The sequence below is a fragment of the Pimephales promelas genome, chromosome 10 (genome assembly GCF_988280905.1).
Source record: "Pimephales promelas chromosome 10, fPimPro1.hap1.1, whole genome shotgun sequence".
Taxonomy (NCBI): Eukaryota; Metazoa; Chordata; class Actinopteri; order Cypriniformes; family Leuciscidae; genus Pimephales; species Pimephales promelas.
The window spans coordinates 3,407,501-3,431,358 of record NC_142778.1 but is presented as its reverse complement, the minus strand read 5'-3'; the positions used below and the strand labels follow the sequence as shown (position 1 = coordinate 3,431,358).

At 36.2% G+C, this 23,858-nt stretch overlaps 1 protein-coding gene across 9 annotated transcripts in view; it reads right to left on the bottom strand.

Moving 5' to 3' along the window:
* The window catches only part of gramd1bb (GRAM domain containing 1Bb), a 132,448-nt gene that overhangs the window by 6,470 nt on the left and 102,120 nt on the right, over positions 1-23,858 (bottom strand). For 2 of the 9 annotated variants that reach the window (XM_039647567.2, XM_039647568.2), the window contains exons 7-23: positions 21,955-21,975; positions 18,811-18,834; positions 11,707-11,791; positions 10,589-10,692; positions 9,159-9,254; positions 9,000-9,080; positions 7,444-7,559; positions 7,132-7,303; positions 6,859-7,051; positions 6,079-6,225; positions 4,570-4,688; positions 4,325-4,467; positions 4,032-4,135; positions 3,055-3,249; positions 2,881-2,971; positions 2,747-2,758; positions 1,463-1,570 (exon numbers count right to left, since the gene is read on the bottom strand). In XM_039647567.2, the coding sequence (XP_039503501.2) occupies positions 1,463-1,570; positions 2,747-2,758; positions 2,881-2,971; positions 3,055-3,249; positions 4,032-4,135; positions 4,325-4,467; positions 4,570-4,688; positions 6,079-6,225; positions 6,859-7,051; positions 7,132-7,303; positions 7,444-7,559; positions 9,000-9,080; positions 9,159-9,254; positions 10,589-10,692; positions 11,707-11,791; positions 18,811-18,834; positions 21,955-21,975 (1,811 nt within the window). Of the gene's footprint in view, positions 1-1,462; positions 1,571-2,746; positions 2,759-2,880; positions 2,972-3,054; positions 3,250-4,031; positions 4,136-4,324; positions 4,468-4,569; positions 4,689-6,078; positions 6,226-6,858; positions 7,052-7,131; positions 7,304-7,443; positions 7,560-8,999; positions 9,081-9,158; positions 9,255-10,588; positions 10,693-11,706; positions 11,792-13,735; positions 14,679-18,810; positions 18,835-21,954; positions 21,976-23,858 lie in introns of those variants that run through there. The other 7 variants (XM_089135287.1, XM_089135288.1, XM_039647570.2 and 4 more) reach the window with 4 other exon arrangements.

Genomic DNA, 23,858 nt, shown 5'->3' with positions numbered 1-23,858 from the left:
CATGAGAAAAAAAAGTTTTTGCTCTGTTTTTCTGAATAAATGAGTTAATTTTTCATGAGAAAAAAAAGTTTTTGCTCTGTTTTTCTGAATTAATGAGTTAATTTTTCATGAGAAAAAAAATTTGCTCTGTTTTTCTGAATTAATGAGTTAATTTTTCATGAGAAAAAAAAATTTGCTCTGTTTTTCTGAATTAATGAGTTAATTTTTCATGAGAAAAAAAGTTTTTGCTCTGTTTTTCTGAATTAATGAGTTAATTTTTCATGAGAAAAAAAGTTTTTGCTCTGTTTTTCTGAATTAACGAGTTAATTTTTCATGAGAAAAAAAGTTTTTGCTCTGTTTTTCTGAATTAATGAGTTAATTTTTCATGAGAAAAAAAAATTTGCTCTGTTTTTCTGAATTAATGAGTTAATTTTTCATGAGAAAAAAAGTTTTTGCTCTGTTTTTCTGAATTAATGAGTTAATTTTTCATGAGAAAAAAAAGTTTTTGCTCTGTTTTTCTGAATTAATGAGTTAATTTTTCATGAGAAAAAAAAATTTGCTCTGTTTTTCTGAATTAATGAGTTAATTTTTCATGAGAAAAAAAGTTTTTGCTCTGTTTTTCTGAATTAATGAGGTAATTTTTCATGAGAAAAAAAAATTTGCTCTGTTTTTCTGAATTAATGAGTTAATTTTTCATGAGAAAAAAAGTTTTTGCTCTGTTTTTCTGAATTAATGAGGTAATTTTTCATGAGAAAAAAATTTGCTCTGTTTTTCTGAATTAATGAGTTAGTTTTTGTTGAGAAAAAAAAGTTTTTGTATTTAATTCAGAAAAACAGAGCAAAAAAAATTCCATTAAAAATTAACTCATTAATTAAGAAAAACAGAGCAAAATAATTTTTCTCATGAAAAATTAACTCGTTAATTCAGAAAAACAGAGCAAAAATTTTTTTTCTCATGAAAAATTAACTCATTAATTCAGAAAAACAGAGCAATTTTTTTTCTCATGAAAAATTAACTCGTTAATTCAGAAAAACAGAGCACATTTTTTTTTTCTCATGAAAAATTAACTCATTAATTCAGAAAAACAGAGCAATTTTTTTTTCTCATGAAAAATTAACTCGTTAATTCAGAAAAACAGAGCACATTTTTTTTTTCTCATGAAAAATTAACTCATTAATTCAGAAAAACAGAGCAATTTTTTTTTCTCATGAAAAATTAACTCGTTAATTCAGAAAAACAGAGTAGATTTTTTTTCTTCAAATGAATGCAATACGCCTCCGTAGGAATGAATTACATTTTAAATATATTCAAATAGAAAACAGTTAGTGATAGTTGACAGTATTACTGTATATTTATCAAATTATTTCAACATGTTCAAAAACATTCTAAACTTTTGAACTGTAATGTAGAAAATTGCTACTTGAAAAAGAATCCGTCCATCAGAGTGAAGCAGTTTTGGTGTGTGTGAGTGTGTTGTACGTACCTCTCATGTAGGCGTAAGCCCTGCCAGCTGGTGAGGCTCTGTGCAGAATACTCCAGCATCCAGAGTTTATAGAACAGCATCACATTCAGAAACACCAGTAGCACCAGACTGCAGAGACACAACACACAACTGAGCACACCTTCAAGAAGGCCATGGACACATTCAGTGAAGACAACAGACAAACGCTGGTCTTGTGTTGGCAGATCACATCTTAGTCGAGGAAGTCTATGAAATGTGCCAAATACTGCCTATATTTTTGCTGCATTCAAATCAAAGTCAAACATGAGATATTCCTACTATTGTCCACAGAAACAAAATGGTAACTTTGTTAAATTGTCCATTGCTTTCTACGTTCTAAATTCAAAACTCTGACTTGTTGCGTTGAATTAAAGGAGTAGTTCACTTTTAAAAAAACTTTTGCTGATAATTTACTCACCCCCATGTCATCCAAGATGTCCATGTCTTGCTTTCTTCAGTCGAAAAAGAAATTAAGGTTTTTGATGAAAACATTCCAGGATTTTTCTCCATTTAATGGACTTCAATGGGAACCAAACGGTTCAAGGTCCAAAAGACAGTTTAACTGTTCAAAGGGCTTTAAACGATTCCAGACGATGAATAAAGGGTCTTATCAAGCGAAACGATTGTTCATTAAAAAAAAATAAAGTTTAAGTTTTATAAGCACAAATGGTCGCCTTGCTCTGTTCTGTGACGCACGTTCATGACTCTCCGTTCAAACTCGTTCATCAAAATGAACAAATCTTTTTCAGAGTCATTTGGTCCATTCAACGAACTAAACAAACAAATTGACTGAGAAAAAGATTTGTTCATTTTGATGAACGAGTTCGAACAGGAGAGTCACGAACGTGCGTCACAGAACAGAGCAAGGTGAGCATTTGAGCTTATAAAACTTGAACATTGTTATTTTTTTTTTTTTAAACGAGCGATTGTTTCACTTGATAAGACCCTTATTCATCGTCTGGAATCGTTTAAAGTCCTTTGAACAGTTTGCAGTTTGCACTGAAACCCATTTACAAGTCCATTATATGGAGAAAGTCCTGTAATGTTTTCATCAAAAACCTTAATTTCTTTTCGACTGAAGAAAGAAAGATCTTGGATAACATGGGGGTGAGTAAATTATCAGCAGAAGTTTTTTTTTAAAGTGAACTACTCCTTTAAGCGCAGCATAAAACTGATGGAGGGCAACCAAGAAAATGGACTAGAATGACAGTCTGTGATTTTTTTTTATAGAATGGATAAATATTTGACATCAGTAAAGGAATGTACCTTATACAGATCCTAAGGCCATCCACAAGAGGCAAAACCAAAAAAAAAAAGCAAAGAAAAAAGTTTCACCAAGTCAGATTTATAAAAATGAATAAACTCATGTGAGTAGTATAAGCAAAAGTAGTTCTACTTACACAAAGCTGATGATGAGTAATGGTTTAGAGAGGTTGCTGAAAATCCCGGCCCCTGGCATGTGCTCAGGAATGTGTCTTGTCTGAGTGGAACCTGCACATGCACATGCAAATATCAGATCACTTTAAACCTAAAATATGTAGTGTTTGTGAATATTTGGATGTGCATGAGCTCACCTGCCACGTGTTTGATCCGGTGGATGACCTCCTCGTCTGTTGGTGTGGTAACAGGGCTGAGAGTCTCATCTAGATGGGCTGTGCGGAGGTGAGCGAGACCCCTTTTCCTCCGCCTCAGGGTGGAGTTCTTCACTGCTTTAGGAGACAGTCTGTGACTTTCCATTACAGCGTCCTCCATCTTTGCTAACTCCAGCTCTGACAAATCAACAGCACTTATTTACTGGTATGAATTACTGGTACTGATTTATTTTGGTGTTAGTTATTTATTTTTAGTCGTGACAAACCACCATTAAAAAGTGGGACTGATATTGTTGTGGGCGGAGTTCAATTTTAATTGTAAAATAAAATTAATTTTTAAAAATAAAAGTCGTTATTTTTATTGTTTTTTGTGCACAAAAAGTGTTCTCCTCGTTTGATAAACTTAAGATTGAGGCCCTGTAGTCACTTGGACTATTTTAACGATGTCTTTAATGACTTTTCAAGGCCAGCAATTGTCATGCCCTGAAGAAGCCTCGATCTTAATATCTTAAATATCTTAATTTGTGTTCCGAAGATAAACGAAGGTCTTACAAGGGTTGGAACAACATGAGGGTGAATAAATACTGACAGAATTTTCATTTTTGGGTGAACTAACCCTTTAAGCTAGGATACTAGGCTATTAGGCATGATCAAAAGTGACCATATTTATAATGTTAGGAAAGATTTTTATTAAAAAAAAACCCCATTCAATTAATCAAAGAATCCTAGAAAAAATATGACTGTTTCCACAAATATATGAAGCAGCACTATTGTTTTAACATCGATAATAATAAGACATGTTGTAGAAGGAGCTCAAGTTTGCAATGGGTTGAGCTAAATATTGTTGCGTGTGAAGTTCTATTGTTGTAGGTGGAGCTCAAGAAGGTTGGCTCAAGATAGTCATAAGTGGAGCTCATTATGGCTGTAGGTGGTTCATAACGGTTGAAATGGAGTCTTACCAAGGCTTTTAAAGTTCTCATCTAGCCCACTCCAGAAGTTCTTCTCAATGAAGCCCTTCACCAGCCCCCATGGCTGTTTCCTGTACCTCAGCTCTGTAGACACCCTGAAGACAGATCACATCAACAAGTCAACAAGTGACTTTTATAATCCCCATGAAGACAATTTTGTTTCAGTAAGTTTCATACAGAAAATAAAATAAACAATCAAGTACTTCAATATGAAAATCACACCACATCAAAATTTCAATTGAGCATTATTGGTGCCATAAAACCACCATCCTGTTCACCCGTACCTCAGCCGACACTTGTTCTTGGACACACGTGTTAGCATGTAGCGGTTCAGGGTGTAAAAGTAGTCATGGTACGGCACGTCATGAGTGATGACTTCCGCATCGATGATGTAGCACTCACTCTCCTGGCTGGCCTTATACAGGGTCTAATTCAGACAGAAGTTGCATTTCAAACATATTCAACAAAACACACAAACTGCTAAAACAAATAATCCAAAGAGCAGAACCGAGGAGACGTGCGGTCTCACCTGAGTCTCAGTAACTGTAGCTGTTTTAGGAGCCAGTGGGTTGCTCAGCGAGATTGTGTACATGATATCCCTCGTCTGATTTCCCGCATCCTCCTTCTTCCAAGGGTGATACACCACATCTGAGAATGGATGTGTGAAGATTGAACGTAGAACCATTACAAGCGGGGTTATTTTAGTTAGCACTTAGTTATTTTAGAACTGTAGACAGTGTGTAAAGTTGCTTTTTGAGCATAAAATATCTCAAAGTTCAGCAGAAAACACTTTTCAGGAACGACAACAAACGGCTTGTTTTTTGACAACAGTGCACTTCTTCCAGATTGGTTGAGCTGCACTAGAGAAGAAATGGAAGGTCCTTCTGGATCGCTTTCTGAAGCACAAATATGCTATTATTATGGAAAAAATATATCCTTGGCCAGCTTTTCTCTCTAAAAGCAACTCTTCTAAACCTTCGTTTGTTGTTCTTAAACTATTTTCATTGGTTATTTTTATTCATACTGTAAATGGATTTAGTTGTTTTCATTCAACTGTCTGACAATAAATGGCACTTAATTAATCTTAATTGTCAAATTATTTTTTTTTTCCATGTAGGCCAATTGGGTATCACTTTACTTGAAGGGGTGTGCATAAGACTGACATAACACATTCATAATCATGACATGACATATGTTATTAATATGAACTGTCATTAAGTGTCATTCACTCAGTTATGACATTTTTAATGCAAATATGACATTGTTTGAAATGTCTTTATGACATCTTGACATAAACCAATACATCATTACCTGTCAGTGTCTTTGTCACGACAACTTGACATTACTAAGACAACACAACATGACATAGCGGATTAATGATCAAACTTAAGAAACCACCTAGCTTTATTGGTTAACATTACATTAAACTGTCAGGTGGTTGGTTTTGACATTGGCTGTCATGAAGTATTATAACTTTTTAATGACAAATTCAATTAGTAGCACAGTAGAAAAATATTCATGACACAGTTATAATGCCTCATGACAGCCAATGTCAAAGCCAACCACATGACAGTTTAACTTCATTTAATGTCAAGGTGTCATAACAAAGACATCTTAATGTCATATTTGCATTCAAAATGTCATTATTGAGCGAAAGACACTTAAACATGTATAAATCCTACCTCATATTTAAGACATATGTCATGTCATGCTTATGAAGGTGTCAAGTCAGTATTATGAACACCCCTTCAAGTAATGTGTTTTGTAAAATGATGTAATTTGAGAGTAGGGATTGAGGACCTCGCCACTGATAAAAACTATAATAGTGTCTCAATGATACTAATATAACCGATCAGAATTATTCTAGACGTGTAGTTAAGTATTGAAACAAATAATACTTCCCAAACTCAAATATTGAATTATTTGGCAAGATAAAATACAGTGAGCCGGACTTTACTGAAGAATAAAGCTCCTCATGGTCTTGATTTTGGATCGTATCTTGGTTCAGTGAGAGGAGATGTTTATGAAGGGTTCTGACCTGTGAATCTCCTCTGGTCCATAAAGTCTGTCATGAACTGGGACTCCGTGAAGAGGATGGCGTACAGCTTATCGACACTGAATTTATACACCTCATTGATGTAGTGACGGCCATTCAGATCCTCGTGGAACGCTTGAACCTCGTCTCCTGAACACACATTCAAGTGAGGCAGATTATCTATTTATGACTTCTGAATATGTACCTACATGCGGTTAATAAACAAAACTGCACGTGTCTTGTGGAAGAACATTGTAGCCTGAGCTAATACTCTCTGTTTACTGTATGTTTATGACAAAAACTTGAAAACAATGTTCCCCAAAAGGCCACTGTCGTGTAAATGAACGTCCAAAACGCATAAAACGACGATGAATAAGGGTCTTATCTGGCGAAATCGGTCATTTCAAAAATAAATAAAAAAGTTTAAGTTTTATAAGCACAAATGCTCGCCTTGCTCTGTTCAGTGATGAGCATTCGTGACTCTCCTCTTCAAACTTGTTCATAAAAACGAACGAATCGTTTTTCGAGTCATGACTCAAAGGGTCCTAGATAAGACCCTTATTCATCGTCTGGAATCGTTTAAAGCCCTTTGAACAGTTTGCAGTTTGCACTGAAACCCTCATTTGGACCTTGAACCGTTTGGTTCCCAATGAAGTCCATTATATGGAGAAAAATCCTGGAATGTTTTCACTTCTTTTCGACTGAAGAAAGAAAGACATGGACATCTTGGATGACAAGGGCGTGAGTACATTATCAGCAAATAGTGAAAGCATTTTTCCAAACCTTCATCATGCGTGTCTGAGGAATCACTGAGATCAGTGGGTATATCCTCGTTGTCGTTGAAGTCGAGTGAAGGTGAAGGCAAGGGGCCCAGAGGACTCGACGGTTCGCTGTTCCTCTCCTCCACCAGCAGAGGGAGACTCAGAAGATCTCCATCAGCAAGGCAGTCTGTGTACTCCTCAGCTGCAATGTCGAACTGTGACCAGCAGAGGGCGCACTTTTAAAAGCAGTTTCTTAAACGGCATGTGTGCAGCGAGCTGGAGCGGGGATACTCACAGACAGCGGTGTGTCAGTGCTGCTGGGAGGTGTGGTGGAGGTGATGGTGGACTGGGTGATGGATCTCTTGTGTGTCAGAGGTGAACTGTTGTCCTGTTTGTTCTCACTGCTGCTCTTGGATGAGTTATCATTGCTGACCTCGTTCTCCTCGGCTGGGATCTCCTCACAGTATCTAAACAACAAATATATTAAACGCCAAATTTGAATATGTGGGGTTTTGAACAATAGTTGTGAAAGCACGAGGGCTGCCCCAATAGTCGACTAAACGTTAGTTGACAAGAAGCTGCTACAAAGCATGCACGTTTAACTCACCCCATTGTGTTGAAATCATCATCAGGCGGCACGTAGTCTTCATCGTCGCTGGTGAGTCCCAGCTCATTGCCGTAGCACTGATGTACAAAGTGCCAGAGCTCTTTAGGGCAGAGTGGCTGAACACAGAGATAGCCGTCATTATGAGCTCAGACAGTACACATCGTATGTTGTCAATCCAGAAATCATGAAAGTGCACACTCTTCTAAGCTGTCAAACTATTCAGTTCAGCGCAAACTCACTGACTAAACTGCACAATGTCCCTCTCTATGCTCTCTTGCAAAATATCCCATTACAATAATAATAAAAAGCTGTCAACACTGCATAATGAATCTCTTATTTACATCACATTTACATGATGTTGGTTATAATTGACCTATGGCTAAGCCACGCCCCCAAACGAGATTAACCAATCACAGTGCACAGCTAACCCAATACACTCGGACATTCTCTGCTTCCACGTCCATTGAAATGCATTGCCATTAGTCAGTTTTCATTCGTTTTTTCTTGTCATTTTAAGTTTAAAATGGTCAAACGGTGTGCATACAGCTCCGACACTAGGTTCCCGAGAGGCTGGGCGACGGTGTGTATATATTTTACTGTTTCCCAAGCCACATCTCAACCGAGATAAGAGTCTACTCTGGATTAAGTTATGCGGTAGACCACAACACCAACTAAACGTGGATAAATTAAACAAGGATGTCTACACCGTTTCTAAGTTAAGTCAACAACGTATTTGAACTTTATCTTTAAAATCTAAGGTAACGTTAAGGCTAACATTAGCCTAACATTAGAAAACTTTAACGTTAGCTTCTCGCTGCGGTGTACTGATGACATCACTTCGCTTCATTAATGTATCTGTAAAAACAGAGATAACAAATGTTAACAATGTTGTGCTGAATGATTCATGTATATACTGTAGCACCAAACGGTGATGGCAACGATATGCGGTTTATCACGTTTACACTGTGACCTGTACATTTTTGCCTCGAGCTGAAGCTTTTCATCGACCTTCTCAACTATAAAATGTATTAATATAGCCCTTTAGATGACTTCGAGATGATATATAATCTTTCTGCCTCCAAAAATCACCAATTGCCTCCTGTGAAATGTCTCCTACTGTGACCGCTCCAGTGAGTGGAGGGGGCGTGGCTTAGCCATAGGTCAATTAAAGGATTCGCAATCGTGCAAAACTTGCGTATAGTAAAAAAATACATAAAAAGTGGATTGACATTATTATTATTATTATACATTTCAATTTTAATCTTTTTCCGAGTCATTTGGTTCATTCAACGAACGAAATGAATGAATTGACTCGGAAAAAGATTCGTTCATTTTGATGAACGAGTTCGAACAGGAGAGTCACGAACGATCACGATCACAGAACAGAGCAAGGCGAGCATTTGAGCTTATAAAACTTAAACTTTGTTATTTATTTATTAAATGAGCGATCGTTTCGCTTGATAAGACCCTTATTCATCGTCTGGAATCGTTTAAAGCCCTTTGAACAGTTTGCAGCTTTATCAGTATTATCAACATTACCGTGTTTATATTCTCACCTTGTCCAGCAGTGCGTTCTGCCACAGTCTGAACATCATCATGTAAGTCCTGTCTCTCGCACCAAATGACGTGAAAAAGTGCTGAAGGGGAGATCGAGAACAGCTTAACTGAATGTGTTAATGTGTGCAGTCGTATCTGAGTGCGGTTGTGTGTCTCACCTTCTCAGTGTCCGTGCACACCTGGATGGCGTTGGGAATCAGACGTGCTGTTTTCTCTTTCGTCATGGAGCAGATGTCTTTCAGCCGTACTGTAAGCTGTTCACACGCAACAACAAAACACAACATAACTCTTCTCAGATCCAAAAGATTTGGTAAAAGTGGCCGTTTGTGCTATATTAAAGGAGTAGTTCACCTTTGAAAAAAATATTGGTGATAATTTACTCACCCCCATGCCATCTAAGATGTCCACGTCTTTCTTTCTTCAGTCGAAAAGAAATTAAGGTTTTTGATGAAAACATTCCAGGATTTTCTCCATATAATGGACTTCAATGGGAACCAAACGGTTCAAGGTCCAAATGACGGCTTTAAACGACACCAGACGATGAATAAGGGTCTTATCTAGGACCCTTTGAGTCATGACTCGAAAAAAGATTCGTTCATTTTGATGAACGAGTTTGAACAGGAGAGTCACAAACGCTCATCACTGAACAGAGCAAGGCGAGCATTTGTGCTTATAAAACTTTTTTATTTATTTTTTAAATGAGCGATCGTTTCGCTTGATAAGACCCTTATTCATCGTCTGGAATCGTTTAAAGCCCTTTGAAGCTGCACTGAAACTCTCATTTGGACCTTGAACCGTTTGGTTCCCATTGAAGTCCATTATATGGAGAAAATCCTGGAATGTTTTCATCAAAAACCTTAATTTCTTTTCGACTGAAGAAAGAAAGACATGGATATCTTGGATGACATGGAGGTGAGTAAATTATCAGCAAAAGTTTTTTTTAAAAGTGAACTACTCCTTTAAAGGTCCTTAATTTTGTTTTAAAGGTCTCCGACAATATGTTTACATGCATTCAAGGTCAAAAACCACTTGAATTTTCTCATAACATACATTGCAGCATCAACTCTTTCCTCACAGTGTCTGAATCTGAAATGGATAAAGGATTCAATCTCTCTAAACCCCTCCTTTCTGAAAGCCTTCTCTGCTCTGATTGGTCAAATGGCCCAGAGTGTTGTGATTGGTCAGAAACCAAACTGAATATGAGCTCTGGATCTTCCAACAGTAACATTGCCGTTGGTTTTACAGCATCGATTCGAGTGCGATTCCTCATTCTGCATGCAAAGTGGATTTGCTTTTGCTGTGCAGAAAAGAGCGTCTTCTCAACATGTCGACAACACGAACCACTCTTTTAGTCTCAGCTACAACTAGTGTTCAAAGTAGACATTGTTCATGAGCATTGTTCATATTTTTCGATGTTACAAAAAAAAAAAATTGTAACATTTTGAGTTTTTGAACACTTAGTTTCAACCTTTCAGAAGTTTATTTTCAGTTTTGAATCATGGCAGGATATTAATCCCACAATATTCCACACTACAGGAATGGTAATATTCCAAAAAGCATAATAGGGGAACTTTAAAGTGTATCATACCAGAGTCTCCCAGCGAAAGATGTTGCTATAGAAACAGATCCAGTTTTCGGAGAGGTAGAGGCGGCCCTGCAGGAGGATGTCCCGCTGGAGAGCGCAGGAGTAGTCTGCCAATGACAGGACAACATCAACGTTCAAAAGATGTCAAATCATTCAATTCAATATTTTTTCCCCTTACATCAAGTGCCAAATTAAAGAAGAAAATAATCAAATAAACCTTTAAAGTATAAAGCATTCCATTAAAATAAAAAATGAACTATTAATTATACATTTAAAAGTTAATTATAGTTAAATATAATTTATTATTAATTATCAACTGACACATTTGATAATTAATGAAAATATGTATTAAATATCCACATACAACGAAAAAATATATTCTTTGGACCAACTTAAAAAAAAATTGGTACAGCCAAATTTATTATTTTTTCTCAAATTGTATTTATAAATTTAAATTTGGATTTAACGTTAATCAAAAATATGTATTGTCCCAAAGACACATACATTAAAACAAAGTAAAAATATTATCTATTATATAGACCGTATACTTAATAAATATATTTTCTTTAAACATAAGCTAAATGTATTACGCAATAATTGTTAATGTGACATATATATATATATATATATATATATATATATATATATATGTATATACTGTATATATATATATTTACACACACACACATGGCTTTATACCGTGTATATATTAGCTTTAATAATAAAGTAGAATTTTTACTTGAGATAAAAATAATGACATTTAGTTTACTTGCTATATGCATTTTATTGTCTGTGTACAAAGAAAACAAAAACAATCATAAAGCCATAAAGCCAGCCAGCGTGTGTTCGGCACATCAACACTCGGATGTCAAGAGAAAATATTATTTAAACAAAATTGTTTCTGTATTTTTTTTTCTATATGGAGTTTTATTTGCTTTTAGACAAACTGAAAGAAATGATTTTATGACACCGCTTTTTCCAGTGTATAATACAAAAATCAATTACGTTACCAAAACTTTTAAAATATTATTCACAGTTATTTACATTAGCTCTCCCTTATCATGAATACTATGTCAAAATGCTAATTAGAAGTTTTGATATGTTAATGATCACACTCTTACCCACAATAAGACGCTCTGTGTCCGGCAACTGCTTGAAGAGCTTCCTGAAGTCTTCATTACGCTGCTTATATGTGGGACTGAGGACCTACAACACAAATAAAACAACCGATGAGGAACACACACACACACACTCAGCCGTTCTGCTCTTTCACACAGCTGATCTTCAGTCAAACGCTGGTTTAGTTTTGCCATGCAGCAGCGTGAGATGAACCCCAATGAGTTCATTCCCAGTGTGTCGCGACGGCTTCTCATTCACAAACTTCACTCCTGTTAATGAGCCAAAGTACAGCGGGCGTCATTAACAGCAGAGCAAAAGTATACAAATGCTCTCAGACAAGACAACCACTTTAGTATTGATAGAGTCTTGAAATCAACAGTGCAAAATGGTGATCCTTCTGAACGTGAAGGATCGTGATATTGCCACGGAAGAAACAACAACAACAACAATATAATGATAAATACTTTTCAAATACCAAAAATACCTTTAGAACTAAACAGAAGTTAAGGCAACTATATTTAATATTATATAGGAATAAGTGGTTTGGATAATTAATGAATGGAAGGATGGACGAATTATGTTATATTATATTTATTTGCTGAATTCTATTTAAAAATATGAAATTAACATTAAAAATATAGACAATACTGACACTGTTAACATTTAATAAATTGTTTTGAAATGGTAATTTCTCAATATTACAATGAGTAACTGCCTGTATATATATATATATATATATATATGAAGAGTTCAGATGCAAAAGCCTCTAAGTGCCATTTGAAATTTTCTTCTAGAATGATGATTTTTATCAAACTTGTATATTTAAGTTCAGTGATTTCACTTAAATGGCAATGATAGTTACCTATTAATTGTTATTTAAGTGAAATTACTGAACTTAAATATACAAGTTTGATAAAAATCATTAAAGAAGAAAATTTCAAATGGCATTTAGAGGCTTTTGCATCTGAACTCTTCATATGCTATTAACATATATAGAGAGAACTGACACTTTAGTGCTAACATTTTAATTAAATGTTTTTTCTACCTTATACCAAGTTAAAGAGCAATTAATTAAAATATATTAAATATTTTTATTTTTTATTATATTCATTTATATTATATAAATATTTGTTTATCTTTTAAGAATAAAAATGTAATTTTTGTATGTACAATATTGTACAGGCTCGATCAATCGGTCAAATCGGTCATTCACTTGTCAGAGTAAAAAAATTACTTTTCCAGAAAAAAACTAAACAAAAAAATTCTTATCAGAGTTCTATCAGTTTACATCTCTACAGAGTTTACATCTTTAAATATGCAATTTTTTTAAATATTTACCCCAGGGTGTTTATAAAGAACGCAAATGTATGCATCATCTTTGATGTCAAATTCTTACAATTGATCAATAAATGCAATTATAATAATAAAAAAAAATAATACACTATAGCGCTGTTGCCAATCAAATTAAAAAATTTAAACTGCAATAAATAATGTTAAGAGTTTAATATTTCATTGAGTAACAAAACGCGGCCGTTGCTTTGAGAATCGCGATACTTCCGCTGCGATCTTTGTTTCGTTGGTGATACAGAACAAAAAAAAAAGTTAATATTGTGTCTAAAAGATAAGTGACTTAATGTTAACTACTTGTGCATTAAACTATAAAATCAACATAACATTTGCAGTCATATAACAATGTTGCATATCTATATCAAATGAATTTGAAAAAAAAAATCCACAGTATGTTTCTTATTATAAAGTGATTTTTATAGATTTCTCAGTTGCCTTTTACAGGGAATGTAATAAAATTAGGATTAGGAAATTAGTCCAAATTTTTATCAGGCTGCTTGTCCGTTCGGAAAAGTTAAATTCTCTTTCACTTGCCCCTTCAAAAAAATAAAAAATAAAATTGTCCCAAGCGTTAATGTCAAGCCCTGCTACACTGTACATACACACACTTGTTTTTACTCTATAACTTGCTGTACACTGCCCTGTTACTATCAACAGTGGACCCTACACCAATCTGAGACTCACGGCAGGGATTTCCTCATCCTGGTACGGGTCGTCCCACGGGCCCCAGGGCCGGTCTGAACCCTGAACTAACCATCCCGCCAAAGCCTCCTCCAGCTCCATTAGTGTCTCCCAGTCCTCCTGAGAGTCCAGGGATGAATCCATGTTTCCGTTTCTCTCTCGTACCTCAGCCGACGGATGGATCAGCTCATCAATGACAGGATCCTGATAATATTTTGGATTCGGATGGCTCTGTAAATAAGTATCCCAGATTCAGTCGCTCCTTCAAGGATTGTCTCCGCTATCGCAGATGTTCATCAGGGTGTAACGTCCTCTATCAGGGTGTGTGTGAGTGTCTGGCTCTTCCGACTAACGCCACATGATTCAGTCGTGGCCTTTAGTAACCTGGGCGGACAGATGCTTTATTATGCTGCTGTTTGTTCCAGTTCGCTGCTGTAAACATGTCCGTCTTGATTCTTCATCCTTTTTTCGAGCTGTAAACGCTTGATAAAGGAGGAACATCCAAGTTACTTCCACAAGCGATTAATCGTTACCTCAGCATGCAATGGCTACTAATATCTCCATTGCACATTGGTTGTTGGCTTTCAGAGATTGTTCATCTGGGAGTTTAGTCCATAAGTCCTCAGAGTTTGTGCTTGTTTTTTGCATTCACCAGTTGTTACTACTCGAATTCAAACGGTCTTCGAAAATGACAAATAAAGACCATCTGGAAACTCTTTGTGCCAATTCCTCGGGTTATCGTGTCCTTTTTTTTTTATCATTTACGTGCTCTAATTTACGTGCTCCAACCTCGACTCATTTGTGCTGTCAGAAACCTAAAGATAACCAAGAACAAAGACTGAGGATTCAACTTTAATCTCAGCCCCAAACGTATTCTCCCTTCAGCATTTATACATCAATAACCATGAAGGCGAATGGATAGTTTCTCCCCATGGAGAACCAAATATCCAAAAACCTTCCAGTGGAGATCCAGAGCATCAGAAGCCTCTGATTTTGTAGAGCTGGATGTGTGTGAGAGTGTTTAATCCTGGCGATGAGCATGTGAAGTTGGTTATATATTAACTAAAAGAGTAAACAATGAGAGACGCCGGTGGCTGGTACCAAGAGTGGGTGTGACAACTCCAATAATGTCATCAGGGGATTAGTTTGTTTTCTTATGTCTAGTGTGCAAACTTTCAGGGTGCGATCTGTTATGGTTACGCTTTCACAACTCAAATGGTCTTTTATGCGCAAATGTCGACCTTGAAGGGGATAGCTCACCCAAAAATGAAATCATTTAATCACCCACATGTTTCACCAGACTTTCTTTCTTCTGTGGAAGATACTTTAAAGAGTGTTGGTGACCAAAACGTTTTTTTCGTTTTTTTTTATTATTTTTTTTGGTCAATTTTCCCTTTAAATGCCTTTAAAACACACTAAAGTAGAAATGTTAAATCCAGTATGTGATCTATATTTATTATATTAATAATATAGTAATATATTAATAATATATTATATTATTATATATTATTAATATTTAAATTAATAATATTTAATTTGCGTGTCGTTCGTAGACTTTCCACTCGCATCGGCATTTTTATGGGATTGAGCTCTCTTTGCCCTTTGCTAATTTGCCCTGTTTAGTAATAGATGTATTGTTTAAGCATACATATGAGACTTCCCCAACCACGACTTCCATTGCGAGAGTTCAAACCTTAAAGTTTGATTGATTTTAAAGAGTGTTGGTGACCAAAACATTTTGGTGACCATTGATTTTCATTGTATGAAAAAAAAATTGAGCAAATTATGTCACAATTTTCTTATTTTTGGTCAATTTTCCCTTTAAAACACACTATATTACTAATGTTATATATAGTATGTGATCTATATTTATAATAAAGCCATATATAACACCAATACAGATGTTTTGTTAGTAACTAATTAACTGTTTTCTATGGTTCCCGCCTCATGTAAACACAACTTCAGTTCACACGTATTTATTTGAGTTTCGGGTGAAAGTACTGATTGTGCTCTGAGTAACTTAGAAATATTTGAAATGTTCATTAAAACGTACAATTATGAGCCAGATTTACTAACGGTGCAAAACTTATTTTGCCGTAAAAAAACTACTGTAAGCATTTACTAAAGACATGCAGCGCTGAAAAGGTGTGGACAAGGTTATTTTTACGGCTGACCTTATTATTATCTTGGTAGATTGCATTGGTCATTATGGAAATGAGCCGGCTGCGTCTGTATTCTTTAATTTGCGTGTCGTTCGTAGACTTTCCACTTGCATCGGCACTTTTATGGGATTGAGCTCTCTTTCCCCTTAGCTAATTTTCCCTAAAAGTCTTTATCATGTGTACTATTTGTCTTATGTATGATTAATTGTTTTACATATGAGACTTCCCCAAACAAGACTTCCATTGCGAGAGTTCAAACCTTAAAGGAGTAGTTCACTTTAAAAAAAATTTTTTGCTGATAATTTACTTACCCCATGTCATCCAAGATGTCCATGTCTTTCTTTCTTCAGTCGAAAAGAAATTAAGGCTTTTGATGAAAACATTCCAGGATTTTCTCCATATAATGGACTTCATTGGGAACCAAACGGTTCAAGGTCCAAATGAGGGCTTTAAACGACACCAGACGATGACTAAGGGTCTTATCTTCGAGTCATGACTCAAAAAAAGATTTGTTCATTTTGATGAACGAGTTCAGTCATGAACACTCATCACAGAACAGAGCAAGGCGAGCATTTGTGCTTATAAAACTTTTTTATTTATTTTTTAAATGAGCGATCGTTTCGCTTGATAAGACCCTTATTCATCGTCTGGAATCGTTTAAAGCCCTTTGAAGCTGCACTGAAACTCCCATTTGGACCTTGAACCGTTTGGTTCCCATTGAAGTCCATTATATGGAGAAAATCCTGGAATGTTTTCATCAAAAACATTAATTTCATTTCGACTGAAGAAAGAAAGACATGGACATCTTGGATGACATGGGGGTGAGTAAATTATCAGCAAAAGTTTTTTTTAAAAGTGAACTACTCCTTTAAAGTTTGATTGAATTTGAAGAATGTTGGTGACCACTGACTGAAAAAAATAATGTAATACACTAAAAATCTCTTTGAATCATTTTAATGTAGTGCAAAAATATGTGTGGATCACAACAATACAATGAAAGGGCCTTTGTGTGACATGTCTACTCTGGGATAATGTTACACAACCTCTTTCGGTTCACACTCCCTGTTTATGACTTTCCCAATTCTACCTCGAAAGTGGCGAGAACAAATGTGTCATGAAACTGCTGCCTTAAAATAAACTACTGCATACAAGCTTTGCTTATGTACAGTGTCAGATGACATCGAGCTGTAACAATCAGCTCTCTTATAAACCAAACATAATCCGCAATACAACAATGCAGTGTCCAACATTCACTTTGGTGGTCAGTGGGGCTCAGAACGGTTGAGATGTAATCACAAAGCCATGGGAGATCATCTCTACCCATATGAACACACAGACACACACTCCACAGACAATGCATCAAAAACGCACAACACTCTATAAATATGACGCCACAGTTGCTGAACTGCCCAGTGTGCATTTAGTATGCAACTCACATCCATGCATGTGCAGAGTGGGATGTGATCAACCAATCACATCCCGCCGCTGAGAACCAGAGCCAATCAGAGAGAGGCACAGTCTATTTATTGCGACTCTCTAACGTTGCCACCATGCAGGATCTTGTGAAAAAGAAGTGCGCTTAATTCTATTGAATCAGTGCTTGTAGTGTACTTTAAGTCTTAAAAGTGTATTTTTAAAAGACTGTGCTTGCAGATAATATATTAATGAAATAAAAAGCCATTAAAAGAGAGTACAATTACATGATTGCTTCTTAACACACTTAAGTGCACTTTTAAAAAGTGTGCTTTGCATTAATGCCAAATTAAATGTTGTACTTTAAAGTAGATTTTAAATCATTATGGTTGAATATTCTTTTGTCATGCTTTAATGAAGAACACTCAAACTCACCTAAAGGATTATTAGGAACACCATACTAATACTGTAGGGATGGACATGGTCAGAAACAATGCTCAGGTAGGCCGTGGCATTTAAACGATGCCCAATTAGCACTAAGAGGCCTAAAGTGTGCCAAGAAAACATCCCCCACACCATTACACCACCACCACCAGCCTGCACAGTGGGAACAAGGCATGATGGATCCATGTTCTCATTCGGTTTACGCCAAATTCTGACTCTACCATCTGAATGTTCAACAGAAATCGAGACTCATCAGACCAGGCGACATTTTCCCAGTCTTCAACTGTCCAATTTTGGTGAGCTCTTGCAAATTTTAGCCTCTTTTTCCTATTTGTAGTGGAGATGAGTGGTACCCGGTGGGGTCTTCTGCTGTTGTAGCCCATCCGCCTCAAGGTTGTGCGTGTTGTGGCTTCGGTTGTAACGAGTGGTTATTTCAGTCAAAGTTGCTCTTCTATCAGCTTGAATCAGTCGGCCCATTCTCCTCTGACCTCTTGCATCAACAAGGCATTTTTCGCCCACAGGACTGCCGCATACTGGATGTTTTTCCCTTTTCACACCATTCTTTGTAAACCCTAGAAATGGTTGTGTGTGAAAATCCCAGTAACTGTGAAATACTCAGACACCAACAAACATTGCTTAAATCACCTTTCTTTCCCATTCTGACATTCAGTTTGGAGTTCAGGAGACTGTCTTGACCAGGACCACACCCCTAAATGCATTGAAGCAACTGCCATGTGATTGGTTGATTAGATAATTGCATTAATGAGAAAGTGAACAGGTGTTCCTAATAATCCTTTAGGTGAGTGTATTTTGATGTGTTACATGTTAAGTATTTAATTATAATTTTAACTGTATACAACTTTTTAAAAGTATGGTAAAGTGTACTTTTTCACAAGAGGGTCTTAATGCCGTGCATTACGTGTTTAGCCTTTGGCTTAATACAGTTCGGTGGGAAGATGCTATGATTAGGTCATTAGAGGAGCATACGCATGCCAAAGCCTGTTAGAGCCACAGTTCGTGTGACAGGAAACAGGAAGTTGAGTGTAAAATCATGCTTACTCTGAGAATGTGCTGTCTCTCATGCTGAAGAGAAAAAGTGAACGAAAGAGAGAGAGAGAGAGAGACGAAAAGAACCACAGACAGAAAAAGAAAGCAAAGATAAAAGACTGAAGAAAAAAGGAAGATATTGTGGAATGAAAAGTCATAATTAGCCGATATCTTGTGGCTAATGGTAAAAAAAAGACGATATTTGTATTATGCAATCCAGAGCCCGGGATAAAAAATGTTTTATATACTGGTCGTCCTCTTGTTTAAGTAAATCTATGATTTTATAATTCATCCTTGTTTTCAGTAAACCATACATTACACACAATGTAATACTTCATTCCCTCAATTTAGTAAATCGTGCCCACGTTGTACTAATTTGTTCCCTTGTTGTGCTTTAGCTAAAACAACATGGCCACTATTAGTGCTGGGCGGTTTGACCAAAAATTGATATCACGTTTTTTTTTTTTTCAGAATTAAGCCGGTTTTCCAGTTTATGACGTTTTTTTTATGCATAATCAGGTGTTCAAAACAATTTCTATTGGTTGAGAGGAATTACTGCAAAAAATTGACTTAGGATGGTCTATTTTATTCTCAGTAGTTAATATTGTAGTATAGAATAGCGCCCAGTATAACCTAAAATTGTTATTTCTTAACATTCTAATAACATTCTTATAATCAAGCAAGAGCGTTAATACGTCTAAAAAAACTGGACGTTTCGAATGTTTCTAGAACATTCAGAAATAACGTTTTTATAACTTAATGGGAACGTTATGAAACGTTCTTATTACCTAAAATTGTTAGCTGGGGAAGAGGAGAGATTCGCGATTGCACTGAACACGTTTTAAGAGCAGGATTCTCTAAGCGAGCCCAGAGAAAATAGACCTATTCTTACAAGAGCAGTGTGTATCTGAGAGCGCGTGCCAGAGATTCGCATCTTATTAATTCACTTTCGCGCTACAATCGACATTTGACAGGAAAATAACGCCATAGTTCTGCAGCATCCACCTTCCCTGTAACATAACACCGTGTCCTAACCACACGATAAAAGGTATCTTTTACATGTTAATCAGAGTTTTTGTCCTAACCAGACGCGACGGCGACACGCAAAGTTTCTAATTTGGAAACGGTTCCAATATCTGCAACGCCGCGGCTGACAGATCCGCCCACACAGAGATCTCATTGGATGGAAGTTCTGTGTGTCATGAATATGTAATCATCAAACATGGACGACGAGGAACTGATTATCGAAGTTCAAAGGCATAGAGAGCCTATTCCGGTCGACCACCATGGGACCTTATTTCGGAAAAATATTGAATGGTAGGCAATGGCGAGAGACAACAAATATTTTGATCTCGTCTGAATTGTGCCCTGAATTACACATATGATGTTTGTCAATTTAAAAGATACATTTTAAACTAAAGAAAGTCGCAGTTTGATGTAAAACCGTTGAGGTATAAGACTGTAAAAATACGTAATTACAAAGACTACAAACCCCAAAGGCGCACATTTTCTCCCAATGAATGAAGCTAACTTTACTGAGGCTATTGTCTGTCATTGTTTCTACAATCTTACGTTATAATCGTAACGTAACGCCGTCATGCCTGAGTGTTTTGTACCAGACTGCACACACACGAGCAGCGGATCTCACTCGTTGTTTCTCTTCCCGGGAGATGTAGTTCATAGAGCGATTTTCACATAAAACTAAATGTAACTCTTCTGTTTTATGACAAACTGCGACGTTTTTGACTTTCAGAATTATCTTTTAAATTGACAAACATCATATGTGTAATTCAGGGCACAGTTCAGACGGAATAAAAAGATAAGTCGTCTCTCGCCATTGACTACCATTCATATTTTTTCCGAAATAAGGTCCCATGAGCCGGAAGTGGAGGGGCGGGACTTAGGCTCTCTATTAGGTCACTGTGCCACAAGCGATAACAGATAATTTACCTCAGATTTTGAAAGCATATAATATAGCGTTCAAAATGAACTGTACTTCATAACAAAATTAGTCAATGAGTATATTTTGTTAATGTTTTGATTTTTAATAATGTTATTTCTTCATTTGTTTATGTCCGTACCCATTTCCAATGTGAGTGCGGGCCAGCAGTGCGCCTTCACAGAGAGACTCCGCCCACACGCTGTTCTGAATGGCTGTGATTTTTGATTGACGTGTGGCTTCTCACAGTTGCGACTGGAATTTTATCGCGTCGTGGTTTACCCTCGCCTCACCGTCGCTGCTTAAAAGTGCAACATTGTAAAGGGTCCGTCTGAAACAGTGTCTGTTGGCGGTTCGTTCCGAACGTTGTGTAATTAAATACATCGGTATGGCGGTATATTAAAAATGAACATCGTGACAAAATATACACCGGTTTTCGGTATGAATCGTTTACCGCCAAGCACTAGCCACTATAAAGTTAACCAAGATAAAAATTATTATATAGTGCGCACAATTTAAAAGGGAACGAATTAGTAAAACGTGATGACATATTAATAAGTCATGGGAACGCATATTTTTCCCACATGTCATGTGTGGGGCTCCGCAGTATAATGATAATTAATGATATAAAATAAAAAGTCATTGTAATTGCTATAATAAGTACATAGCATGAGAATAAAGTTCTGTAATCGTTCCTTTAGGCAAAAGTAGTACTATGTAAATACTGTTGCTATGAATTTCTGCCATACACAACACTGTTGACCCAAAACGTGAAGAGGCGGATGGTTGTAATCAGTCACAGTGACACACAGATGTAAAACATGAGGAAATTGATGATAAGATCGTGAGTCCGATAATATTTGCGGCTGAACCGCTCAGTGACAGAGGAAAGACAGACAGATCTGTAAATCATTATTAAAACAACACAATAATTCTCGTTTGTTCACGTCAATCTTCACATCTGACACACGCAAAGTAAATTTGAAAGTAATTTTCTATTAAAAAGAACAAACAAAACCCTACAATAAAACAATAATTAAATAATAAACGCAATAAATGTAATTAAATGATCCTGTTCCCTTGCCCAAGCAACATCATGTTACTGTAACACAAAGAACACACTGTGTAGTGACATTTATGGCAAGGTGGACACACAATCAATAGTACAAGTATTACACGCATGCACACACACACAATTAATAGGAAGTGTGACTTACGTTGTACCAGCTCTGGCTTTTCTGAAAGAGAAGGAGAAGAAGATTATTAAATTACGGAGAGCAAAAGAGTAGCGTTATTTGCAAACGCCCCCTCACACACAGAGTGTGTGTTCACAGAGCGAGGGCTGTCATGTGGCAGCTGGGGAAGTGTGTGAGACTGACATTTCCCTTCACTGCATAATTACACATGTATTCATCATTTGGCCTTTCCACAAATAGAGTGATACAAAGATAGACGGCTAAATGAGCAGTTTCAGAGGTGAAATGTCATGGGAATAAGACACATACACACCCGTATGAACCAAAATAGAAACTTAAAGAGACTTTTCAGGGGGTGTTTGTGTACAGGCGTGACATCACTACCGCTCTATTTATAACTCAACACAGTCCAGCTCAGTCTACATGATCCTGGATGTTGTTTCACCCAGGATAACAAATCTATTTATATGCCTGTAGGTTCATATCAGTTAGTTTCAAGGCAATCGATATGCTTTAACAAACAATATTACAATAAACTTTTAGTAAATAGACATATTTAAAATGAGATTTCTCCTGAAAATTGGACCAAAAATATTGATGACATCAGGGAAATCGAATAGCGACTTTACGTCTCATACTTTTGGCTTTGTAATGTGACTTTAAATTGCAATGACATTATGATATTTTTTTTGATTGTCTCATTATGACTTTTTTTGTAATTATGACTTTATATCTTGCAAATTGACTTCATTAGTCATAATTGTGACTTTATATTTCACAATGTGACTATTTCTCATAAGTATGACGTTATATCTCACAATTATGACATTGTCTCAAAATGTGACAATTTCTCTAATTATGACTTTATATCCTGCAAAATTTATATCTTACAATGAATATTTCTTGTAATTATGCAGTTGTGTCTCGCAATGATCATAATTTGACGGTATATCTTATAATGTGACTATTTTTTTGACTATCTGGCAAAGTAAATGTATTAGTTGTAGTTATTACTTTGTATCTATTCACTACATTATTCACTTTTTGTAATTGTGACATTATAAATAACAATGCTACTTTATATCTCATAATTGGCTATATCTTACAAAAGTGACCATTTCTCAGAATTATTACATTATATCTCAAAATGTGACTTTATTTCTCATAATTATTACATTATATATCAAAATGTGACTTTATTTCTCATAATTATTACATTATATTACAGAAATTGTCACACAATGTGAAAATTTCTTTTAATTATGACTTAATCCTGCAAAGTGAGTCGCCAGACTGTGACATTCACTAAAAGGTCAAACCGACCCCAATCTGACCCCAACTTTCAAAAGGATCGACACAGGACATAAACTTGCACTCGCCGAAAACATTTCAGGGGTCTTTAAGGGCATGATCTCCGGCCTAGCAAACAACTCATGGAAAAAAATAAATGTTCTTGCCAACAGAAAAGGTAGTGTGAGATACATGTCTGAATTATAGAGATACACTAGTTCTACAGACCTTCTGTGGTACAAAACACCATCTTAATACAATAAAATGGGGGAATCACTTAAGCTGAAGACAAATTCTCACGCTTTATTCGTTTGTAAAGCTACGACACATAATGGGCTCACTTGTTTTATAGTCTTGGTTAAAGTGAGCAGACAAAACGACAAGAAGTGTGTGTCCGCCGATAAGCCATTCAATTAGCCTACTGCTCCAAAAAGAAGGACACCTGTGTGTGTGTGTGTGTGTGTGTTACTGTGAAAGATAAGCCTGACCTGCAGCACACAGCCATGACCCTTTAAACCTATAGATAAACTCACACAGACCTGCTAACACACATACTGGTCTATTCCGTCAAGGCTCAGGGATTGGGCGGTTTAATGTGGGCTAATCTGATCTAAACTCAAGAGAGGTGTGAGACG